General features: G+C 60.2%; 1 protein-coding gene across 1 annotated transcript in view; it reads left to right on the forward strand.

The window, feature by feature from the left end:
• The window catches only part of NRXN2 (neurexin 2), a 99519-nt gene that overhangs the window by 35858 nt on the left and 52413 nt on the right, over positions 1 to 11248 (forward strand). Inside the window, exon 6 of the mRNA XM_045297180.1 lies at positions 9710 to 9754. Within this exon, the coding sequence (XP_045153115.1) occupies positions 9710 to 9754 (45 nt within the window). The remainder of the gene's footprint in view (positions 1 to 9709; positions 9755 to 11248) is intronic.

Below are 11248 nucleotides of genomic sequence, written 5' to 3' on the forward strand. Positions count from 1 at the left end.
AGGGTAGTGGGCGGGCCCTGGCTTTGGGCTGGGGGGCGCCCACCCGCAGTGGGGCCGTGGCCTCTCACTCAGCAGGTGCCTGTAGACAGGTCCAGCTGCAGGAGCCCAGGGCGAGGGGGTGGTCTGGGCACGCTGGGGACGGGGAGGGGCAGAAGGGAAGGTGGCTTCTGGAGGTGGGAAAGAGGGAGAGCGCCTGAGGGGTGGCCCTGGGGGGCTGTGGTGAGGGCTGATGTGGACTGTGGCCTGGTGGGGCAGGAAGGCATTGGTGAGAGCCAGAGGCGTTGGGGGGGCGGGCAAGGTGCGCCTCCCTCCGTCCTGGCTGCTCTAGAGGGAGAGGTAGGGGGATCAGGTGGGTCAGGATCTGATGGAGGAGGAGCAGGGTGTGGCAGGGGAGAGGCAGGGATGGTCAGGGTCTGATGGAGGAGAAGGGCATGGGGGCGTGGAGGTGAGTGGGTCAGTTGGATCAGGGTCTGATGGAGGAGGGCATGGGGGGTGGGCTGGGGGGAGGCAGATGGGTCAGGGTCTGATGGAGGAAGAGCAGGCCAGGTGGGGAAGCAGGATTGGAGAGGATGAAGGTCTTGCGTCCTCTGGCAGGACTCCCCTTCGCATTGCCAGGAGCCCAGTGCCCCCTCCACCCCACCCCCCCAGCACCATGGTGAGCCCCCTGGCTTCTGGGCCTGCCTACTCAGGTGCTCACAGGGCTTCTGTCTGGGTGCCCTTGGCTCAGACCTCTCCCCCACCCCCCTGCTCCCCCAGATGTAGCTGCTGTGGGCTTTGCCTCGTCTGCTCGGGGAGACCCCTCCCCTGTTCCCCAGGCCCAGAATGGCCACTGTGGCAGGGCCACCTCTTCACAGAAACTTGTTCCCAGCCCCGTGAACTTCCTGTCCCAAGCAAGGTCCAAGCCTGCACCTTCTTTCCGAGCCGGGCAGACAGCTGTGTCCGGTGGCACCTCCTGCCTCCACCACCGTCTTGCCCTCTGCTCCTGGACCTGTTCCTCTCCGGTGCACCCGGCACGGCTGACCCTTCTCTCTAGGGGGCACGGTCTAGGAGCTGGGGCAGGGCCAGGACTACAGTTCCAGCTCTGGCTGACTTCTGCCTGGCCCAGGGACACTGGCCAGCCTGGGCTTTGCAGGCTCTATTGCTGCTGTCTGAGAAGCAGCCTCTCTCATCTTCTGCCGAGCTTCCTGGCCCTGGTTATGCGGGGCCAGTCTTGCGGGGGACTCTGGTGACCCCCCCCCCTCCACATGTCTTCTTCTTATACCCGCTATGGAGCGGGGATCTCATGGTGATCCTGTCCCCACACCTGTGGGCAGAGACACAGCTGCTGCCCCTCCCTGGCCCACGGCTCCTTGAGGTCGCAGCAGGGAGATGCTGGGGTAGGGGTGTGGGCGTGGGGGCACTCCTACCCAAGGCAGCCCCTCCTCGTCGGGCCACGTTGTATCATGATGCTTAGAGCAGACTGGGGCGCATCCTCCGCATGGGACTTCCATTCGGTGGGGAGACTGTCACTTTGGTGCAGCCTGCCCTTGTCCCCTCCCCAGGAACAACCTTGTCGCCTGGTCCTTCCAGGGTCCCTGACCTGGCTTTGTTTGGCCAGCTCACGTGTTGTGCGCGTCCAGTGCTGGGCACCCTGGGGAGCTTGATGACGCAGTCCCTGGTCTCCCTGCACTGAGGCTTCAGGAGAAGACAGAGGCCCCGGTCAGAGTAGACAGGGCAAAGCCATCCAAGGGCGACGGGGTAGCCACAGGGTGCCCTGGAGTCAACCTGACGCAGGGTGACCTCGTGTGTGTGTGTCAGGTGGAACCACGCTCCGTGGGCGGGGCTTGCGATTTTGTTGGCCAGCTTTTGCTAATTTTGTTCTTGCTCTTGCGACGGTGCAGCAGTTCCTCTGTGGACAGACAGCTCCGTGACGGCGCGAGTAGTCCGTGGGTTGTGCGACCATTTCCACCCTCCTTGGCTGCACTGTTCTACCCCCCAGTCCCCAACCCAACATACATGCTCTCTCCCTGCCAGATGCTTATCTAACCTTTCTAGTGTCCGGTATTAATTTGATCCCGTCTGTCGTAGATGATAGGAGCCCCCTGGAGGACTGTTTACACATCCAGGCTGCTAACTGCAAGCTCAGCCGTTTGAAACCTTTAGTCGCTCCTGGGGAGGAAGACAGGGCTTTCTGTGCCCATAACGAGTGGCCATCTCGGGGAGCCTCAAGGGCTGCTTTACCCTGTCCCTGCAAGGTTGCTCTGAATCAGCATCAACTCGAAGACAATGACCTTTCTATAGTAGATAATTCTCAAAGACCGTAATGCTCAAGACCGCCCACCTTCACCCCACATGTTAGGCTGAACTATTATTTGGCTTAAAGAAGGCTTTCGGGGACATGTTTGGTTTAAGGTTAAAGATGAACTCAGCACGATTGTCTCCCAGGTTCACCCACCCTCCATGGCTCCAGGAAGCCTGGAGGCTGTGAGAATTTGAAATTCTGTTTTGTGTCCCACGCCCACCCCCACCCCCTTTGCAGGAGATTTTTCTGTAGGATCTTTGTTTGAAATGTTCAGCCGGGCAGCTGGGCACCATCCAGTCTCCTGGCAAAGGGGCCCGTGGTCATGGGAGCCCTCGGCCACCTGCTCGGTAGCTTCCTCTTGTTCCTAATTCTCCTCCTTCCTCCGTTGCCCTAGGAACAGAGACCAGCTGGGGTGTCTTGGACGGACACTGTCAAGCTCTGAAGACCCCTAGGCAACCCGCGAGGCAGTGTAGCGGAATCACTCAACACATTAGCTGCTCCTTGGGGATTTTAATGGCTGGTATTGGGCAAGTCGGTCGCCAGGCCTCTCTTCCAAGGTGCCTCTGAGTGGATGAAAACCTCCAGCCTCTGGTCAGCAGAGTCCATTGCCCGTTTGTACTCCCCAGCAAAGCTGGAGGAGGGCAAGGTCGGCCTGAGGAGGCCGGAGACGCCACTGAGGGGAGGGGAGACTAGGCAGGGCCTGCCAGCAGCCCTGAGTGGACAGTCAGGGGCGACAGACACCTCCTGGGGTTTGCAGGGCCATTGAATGGCCAGGATGACCCAGAAGCAGGCCCTTGGGGCCAGAGGGATTCTATGTGGTCTTTTGGATGCCAGCCTTTCCCGGGAGGGTGAGGGGAGAGTGTGTGTGTCGCGACCCTCTGGGGGCCCGGCCACCCACTGCCCTTGTTTGAGGTCGGACATTTGACTGGGTGCTGCCTTGCCCTCTGCTCGCCTTTCCTCCAGGGCTTCACAGACTCAGACTCTGCCAGCGAGTCAGTTCGTCAGTTCCCACTCATGGCAACCCTGCAGGACTGGGGGGTGGGGGGTGGGCTGCCTTGTGGGTTTCCGCTTCTCAGACCCACTTGGACCCGGAGCAACTGCGTAGGACACGGTAGAAGCAGCCAGGTGGGTTTCCAAGAGTAGAGAGCCTCATCTTTCTTCCGCTTCTTGGAGGGCTTGGTTGAGTCCCGTCTCCTCCGGGGTCCGTGGTAGACTCCTTACCTTCCAGGGAAGAGACTGGGGTGGACTCCGGGGCCAACGCCCCCACGTATCGCCACCTCAGGTGAAGCTGAGCAGGCTTCACCAGAGCCTGCTCACCGAGACAAAGCAGGACCACACGCTGGGGGCCCAGTTCCAGAAATCAGCCAGTGAAAACCCCACACGTGTTCGTCCGGGTGGACTAGAGAGACAAATTCATAGACACTCAGAGGTGGATAAGAAAGAGCTTTGCTTAAAGAGGAATTGTACATCAAGGAACCATCCCAGCCCAGAGCCCAGTCCAGGTCAAGTCCATACGTCCGATAATAGCCTATACGCACCCCCCCCTCCCCCCATACCAGTCCGTAAATTCCTCTTCAGACTTACGTAGCACATGCAATGACGCCGAATGCGGGAAGATCTTGTGGAAGCATCTCAGCGCTGGCGTGGTTCTCCACGTGGCTCCTCCAGCTCCAGGGCTCTGGCTGCCATCAGCCTGGCTCCATGTGGCTTGTCAGCAGGAAGGTCTCCCAGGGAATGAGTGTATTTGGCCTCCAGGGAGCTCTTTATCTCCAGGGCGCCTCCAAGTGAGGTCATCAAGCTGCGACCTGATGGACAGGCTAGGCTCCACCCCTTCGCAAGTTGACACCAGATGATGTGAGTGCCCTCCCCGGCTGATGGGGGGCTGGTGTGGGACCGGCGGGTCTGGTTTTGCCGGGCACAGGATTGCTGCCACTTGGAGTCAACTCAAAGGCTGCAAACAACCCCGGTGACAATGACGGCGGCGGCAGCAACACAAGGACCAGGGCCCTCAGCTGGGGGTGATTGTGACCCCAGAGTCGCTTGGACAGGATCGGGACACAGTTTTCGTGTCCTACTGGTGGTTGCTGCCAGCAGCCAGTTGGGTAGAGGCTAGGGATGCTGGCAGAAGCCCCAGAGTACCCAGCGGCAGACCCCCACCCAATGGCATTTTAACCAGAACCCTCAGGAGGGCAGCAAGGGAGGAACCGTGCCCTTGATGGGGAGAGTGACCCTCAGGCGAGTTTGCACAGGGAGCCCCTGTGCAGGCAGCATCACAGTACTTAGAGCAGTGGTTCTCACCCTTCCTCAGGCCGCGACCCTTTCATACCGTTCCTCATGTGGTGGTGACCCCCAAATCATAACATTATTTTCATTGCCACTTCATCACGAAATTATTTTCGTTGCTACTTCATCACTAATTTTACTACTGTTATGAATCGGGTGACCCCTGTGAAAGGTTTGTTCAACCCCCAAAGGGGTCGCGACCCACAGGTTGAGAACTGCTGATCTAGAAGCTTCTAGAACCTAGTAGGGAGGCCCGAGATGATGGCAGCACCTTGCTGTCTCCTTCCTTGATGTCCTTGTGACCTCCCAGGCCCTCCAGGGGATCTTTGTAGGCTCCCCTGAGGACCCCCTGAGCCCTACGTTCAATCCTGGGCTCACTTGCCTCCCAGCGGCCTCCCCCGACCCCACACCATCCTTGGGCAGGCCTGCTGGCTCCCAGCACCACACAGGGGCTCACACCTGCCAGCTCCCAAGGGCAGACGTTTCTTGGGACTCCTGGGGCCTAGAGGCTGGTGTCCACCTACCCGCACAAGCAGCTATTCAGGGTCCCTCCCAGCCAGGCCCACGTCCTCCTCATTCTCCTTGGAGACCGCCACCCTCCTCCGCCCAGAGCTGTTTGGCTACGTACTGGGTTCCCTAGCCTCGCCGAGCCTCGGCTTCTCTTCTGGAAAAGGACAGCAAGTTTTGTGGTCAATAGATCATGTGAGGCATCCCCCTGGGTGGCACACATGGGGAGTCCTGACTTTATTTGTTTATTTGTTGTCACCTGTCACATGAACATGCTTGGTCACTGCAACCCACCCAGAGAGGGGAGACTCAGAGGGGACCTGAGGGAGCATGTCTGCTTCTGCACACGGGGGTCCGTCACCAGGGGTCGGGGTCGACGTGCCAGCAGCCGACCACAACCGTGAGCCTCTGTGCGACAGACTACACGCTGGCCCTGCCTGCCCCACCCCGCCCCCGCCATCACACGTCCTCGTCAGTGACAGTCACTTAGCTTGTCACGTTAGTCGGCCGTCAGCTGGGGTTTCCGGAGGAACAAAACTAGTGTGACACTCCGATGGGTGTACTCTACAGAGACCCGTCTGTGTCCAAGTGGCCCAGACCGCTGTAGAAGTGTTTACGTCCAGCCTGGTTCAAGGGCATGTCTCTGACGTTAAAGCTGGCTGAGTGTCCCCCGACTCAGCGTGGCTGGGGAGACCAGAGGACAAAGCAGGAAGACCACAGCTGGGGGGAGCAGAGTCTCCAGGCCGATCCAAGGCAGGCAGCATGACAGGCCGCTGGCCTAAGCCCCAAGGAGCCAGTTGCAGGATCCAGGCCGGCCGGAAGAAGGAGAGAGAGCCCGTGCGTCACAGCCTATTCATCGATTTGAAAGAGGCCACACCCCAAGGTGACCTCAGGCTTGTGACCTGTGTCTGACTGGGGAGACCGTTGTTGACACCAGGCCCGACTGACACCTTTATCGACCTGCAAAAATCTCCCTAACACCGGACAGAAGTCCCGAGTCCCCACTCCCGAGAGCCTCAAATCACGTTACTCTAAAATTGTCCCCATTCTAGAGACTTCACCGCAGTGGCACCGCATGCTGTTTGTCAGTTTGTCACGGACTTTTGGGGACTCGGGAGGGAATGCCTTGAGGCTCCAGCACAGGCCTGGCTGGCTGAGCCTGGGAGGGGCTCTGGTCCTCCTTGTCAGGAGGAGTCCTTTCCACCCTGCAGGCCCGGCTTCACTGCCGGCCTCTCTAGGAAGAGAGCCTTTCTCTGCCCATCCCGCCAGCCAGCTTCCCTTTATTCTGGGGACTCCAAGCCCCGAGCCCTGGGAACCTTTGCTCGCTCCAGCCCCGCTCGTTCTGCCTGGGCCGTCAGTATTCGTGTTGTGTTTCTTCTCTCGGCTTCTACGTGGACGCTCCTGGAAGGAGGTGTCCAGTAGTCTTCCTGGTTCTTTCGGGCTCTTCCGTGGGCAGAGTGGACTAGAGCTCATCTACCGCTGGTCCTCCTGGGGGACCCAGGGTCAGAAGACCTCCCCCACCGTCTGTCTCTGTAGTTGCAGCATTTCTCAGGCTTCTCCGGACCGTCCTTCCTCGGCCAGTCACCGAGTTCAAGTCCAGGGACCAGAGCTCTCGTGCCTTTTCTGAACCTCACCTGATGCTCCAAGCAGCTTTGTGAGGCGAGGTTTACGGAAGCCTTGTTAAACAGCCTCAGGAGGCTCACGAGCTTCCTTAAAATGACATGGGCCGGAGGATGACATGACCGGGGCACCACGGAACGGGGACGCCAGAGACAGGGCTGGGAGAAGCTGACTCACAGCTTGGAGGAGAGTAGGAGAGCTCTCCCGTTCTCGGACACGGCGTCCGGCGGACCACTTAACCGTTAGGAAGCGGCGGGCGCGGAGGCCACGTCAGTGCCATTGGTGGAACGTGTCAAGGGGGTTGGGCCGGGGCCCCGGGAAGGGGCGATAGTTCACCTGTGGATCTGCCACTCTGAGCAGTCTCCGGGACTTGAACACGCTGCTACGTTCTTCTGGTGTGTCTAGGTGGTCCTGGCCCCTCTTGTCTTGACCTTCTGGTGGCCAAGTCCCGCAGGGGTGGCCTATGTGCCCCGTCACGTGTCCCCCTCCTCCTGGGCTTTCTTGAGGGGCTGGAGGTGCACTAGGAGGTCAGGGTGGCGAGGGGGTCGTCTTGCCCGAAGCGCTTGGCTCTTGGCCGTGGCAGGTTGCTCTCGTGATTGCCTCCTCCCCTCCACCGTGGCTCCTCACTCCTCACTCCGCTCCCGGGCTCTAGGAACCCCCTGGCTGTTTCTGCGCTGTGGGTCATTGGGCGGGGGGCCCACAGCCTCAGCTCCCCAGAGCCCGGCACCGGGGGAGACCCAGGCTCCCATGTGCACCTCTCATGTCCCACCGGCCGGAGGACTTGGCCTGATGGGCCCCTCTGGCAGGATCACAGGGGCTGACCTCTGACTTCCTGGCCCCTGGCCGAAAGGGCCCTTATGTAGCTGCTCCGGGGGCCACTGGGAGAGGAAGCCACGCTCCCTTGGCAAGCGAATGGAAGGAAGGCCTAGGCAGTGCGTTCTCTGTCTCTTCCTGTGCGGCGGTGTGCTGTCCCTCCCGCCTGGTGCCACACCCGGGGATCCTGGACACAAGCCTTCTCCGCTTGGATGCAGGTGGTTTAGCCGCCCCGAACCAATTGTTCCCTGTCCTGACTGGTCGGCTTCCTCATTTCAGGAGGGTCCCGGCAGGCCGACCCATGAACCCTCTCCCCTCTGGGCAGCCCCTGGCGCCCAGCCCGGCCCCCGCCTCGTCTCCCGCTGTGCCCACTGCCTCTGGATCACTAATTATTATTACTGGTTTGCTCAGGACTTTCCCCAGCAGCTAAATATTGAATTCTGTTATTTTTAATTATACAAGGCGCTTATTAATTGTCTTGCTGAATTAGCTCTTTGCCTACTGGGTAAGACCATTTCTCTCACGCGCAGCTTCGTCCCCGACAGCTTCCCCTGGCTCAGCACGCTCTCGAGCCCTGTCCCTCCTGCCCCTTTGCTCTGAGGAAGGGCCTCCGTCCTGTCCCAGGGGCGTCCCCTCCCCTGAGAGCAGGGTCCCCTGGGAAGCTGCCCGCTTTGGCAAGGAGGAGGAGAGCACAGGGGCATTGACCCTCACTGGGGGGCAGGGGGTTCTTCGGGGAGCCAGACAGGAAACGTGAGCCTAGAGTTTCGGAGGAGTCAGCGATGGTAGATGGTAGGGTCAGGCGGGCCTCCAGGAGAGCTTTGGGGGTGTGTGTCTGGAGGTGCCTTCCGGGTGGAGGCTCAGGGGTCTCTGGGTGTGTGGAGGAGGGAGTGGTGCTGTCACAGCCTTGGGGGGCGCCTAACTGTGAGAGGGACAACTGCCCCCAGGTAGAGACTGAGCCAGGACCCTGGGCATGGTGGCCTTGGGAAAGCCAAGTTGGTTAGCCAGGAGGAGGGGGAGTGGGAGAGGAGTATGGGGGAGGAGAAGGGGGGAGAAATGGGATGGGGGGGAGTGTAGGGAAGGGGCAGGGGTGGGAGGTGGGGGACCAGTGGAGATGGAGAAGGGGAGGACTGGGAGGAGGGAGGGGTGGGGAAGGGGGAGGCGTGGGAGTGGCCCCTGCGGCCAGCTGGCAGGGCAGTCTCCTCACACTGCCTTTCTCAAGGAAGAGAAGAAGAAGAAAGAGGGGCACAGCCCCTGCCCCTCCCTGCACCCCCATCTAGCCCCTGGATCTATCTGCCTCGCCCAACCCGTCCTCAGGAAAAGCAGACCCCCCCACACACCCCCATCCCTGGTGCTCTGCTGGGACCCCTTGCCCGTGGCCTCTCGTCATTGCCACTCACGGCCTGGGCCACTTGCTCTCAGCCTGAGCTCCCGCTGCCCCTCACCAGCCAGTGACCCCATGAACCCCACCCCAGGCTGACCTGCCAGCCACCCACCTCCTTCTCACTCCCCCTCCCCCTCCCTTGTCCCCCCTCTCACATTTCAGCTGACGGAACTTACTAATACCGGGTCTGCTTCTTAACTCCCTGCCTCCCCCTCCCCCTCTGTCGGAAAACCCCCGTTGCCCACTTGTGTGTGTCACTAACACGCTTATCACCCAGTGGGGCGAAGGGCGGGGGCAGGGCCAGGTGGGGCCAGGTATGAGTGAGGACCCCCAACTAACCTTTTCTGTCTCATTCTCGGAATGTCGCCCATCTTTAAGTCGTCTGGTTCTTTTGCCCTTACTAACCCAGGTCTACCTGTGCCCTCTGCACAGCCGCTCATCTCTGGGAGGGTCTGGGGGTGGGGTGGGGGCCACAGAGGGCTCCCTCAGAGGATGGGCCAGGGGAGAAGGGGCTTAAATTTGTGTCTGTGCCTGTGTTTCTTCCTCCCTCTCATTATAATTTAATCTTCTTTTTCCTTTCTTTTCTACTTTGGTTTTTAGCAGAGACAAGGCCGCCAAAGACTGGGGGTGGCCCTAGGGTGTGTGTGGAGGGTTGGGGGGCTGGTCGTCTGACGAGAGACGTCAGATGGACGGGCGGATGGAGCTGCATGTCTTCCTGGCGAGGCTCACAGTTGGTCATTGTGTTTCTTTTTCCTGTCCCGTTCCTTTGTTGTCCTCTCTGTTGTTTGCTTTGATTTTGGCCCCCTCCCCCCTCTCCGGTGAAGCACGCAGGGATTGGACACGCTATGGTAAACAAACTGCATTATCTGGTAGATATCACTCTAATTGTCTTACCGTTTGGTTTGCCGTGGGTTTTTTTAACTGTTCGATTCGCCCCCTTTTGGTTCCTCTTCCCCGTTTGATTTCGGTTTCTTTGGCTCCTTCCAAAAATATGGATACGTTTTTTCCGTCTTTTCTTTTCTCTCCCCTCCCTCCCCCATCTCCTGGATACTCTTCCGCGTTTCCCTCCGTCTGTTTCTTTTCTTTTCTTTTTCTTTTTGGCCCAAACTCAAATTCAAAAGACAAATGAATGGCCATCCGTCCAGGAACATGGCCCGTCCTGCCCTCAGGCAGCTGGACTCTGGCTCCGGCAGGGCAGCCCCGCTGCCACAGGCGGCCCATTGGCTTTCTTTTGTCCTTTTCCCCTTCCTTTCTGTACTGCGCCCCCCCCCCCCCAACGCCCCCATCCTCCCTTGCTTTATTTATTTATTTTCTTCCTCTCTGGTTTTCTTTCTTTCTTGGTCTCCTGAAAATCCATGGAAAACACCATCCCATGACACGCTGCGCCTCTGCTCACTGTCAGCCCCTCAGGCGCCCCGGGGGCTGGGGGGGGGCGGGGTGAGACCTCCTGTGGCAGCCAGCTGGCTAGGGTCCCGGCGGTGGGCGGTGACATTGCAGGTGGCCTCTGCAGAGATGAAGACCTGCCTCAGGACCCTGGAGACCTTGTCCATTCGAAATGGACACCAGGGTTGTTTGGTTTTTTTGGGGGGGGGGTTGCCCCACGCTGGCTGCCAGGGGAGAGGTGACACCCGCCCTCTCCTCCTCTTGAGGGCCCCTGGTTCCGTCACCCCCACATCTTGCATGGCATGAATGGTCTTCCCCACCAGGGATAGCGTCCAGTCCCCCCAAAGCGCTCCACTGCCCCACTAACACCGTGTCTCGCTGTCGTCCTCGCTCCACCCCGTGCCCACCCCCTCCCGTCCCCATGCCCCCCACCACCCGCCTGCCGCATGGCCCCCACGGAGGGGTCGCTTTCCTTCCCACGAGGGGCGTCGTCGGGGAGGCCTGGTCCCTGAGCCCACCTCCCGGCTGGCTGGCCGGCCACAGTCCCTGAGCGCCCTGTGGGTGTCTGGCGCTACAGCTGCCTTGTGTCCTTGTGTGGGTGCGACTGTGTGTAAATGTTGGCGTGACATTTAGGGGGTGTTGGTGGCAAGTTCTGTGTGTGTGTGTGAGAGAGAGAGAGAGAGAGAGCCTCTGCTGGTGACTGAGACTACATGTGTAAGCCGATCGGGGTGTACTGTGTGTGTTGGGGAGTCTGGTGAGGACTCTGCATGGGGGTGGACCATGATTTGGGGTTCCTGTTGAGTGGGTGGCAAGGGGGTGGCCCTGAGTTCTGGAAGCCCTGATGAGCGGGGGGTGGGCAAGGAGGAACTGGGAGCTGCCACTGAGGTCTGGGGGTTCTGGTGAGTGGCAGGGGCCAGGGAGGAGCCAGACGATGGCCCCAAGGTGTGGGGGCCCTGGTGAAGGGGGCAGGGGAGGGGCTG

The sequence above is a fragment of the Echinops telfairi genome, unplaced genomic scaffold, assembly GCF_000313985.2.
Source record: "Echinops telfairi isolate 266 unplaced genomic scaffold, ASM31398v2 ScPeMD7_7417;HRSCAF=8455, whole genome shotgun sequence".
Lineage (NCBI taxonomy): Eukaryota > Metazoa > Chordata > Mammalia > Afrosoricida > Tenrecidae > Echinops > Echinops telfairi.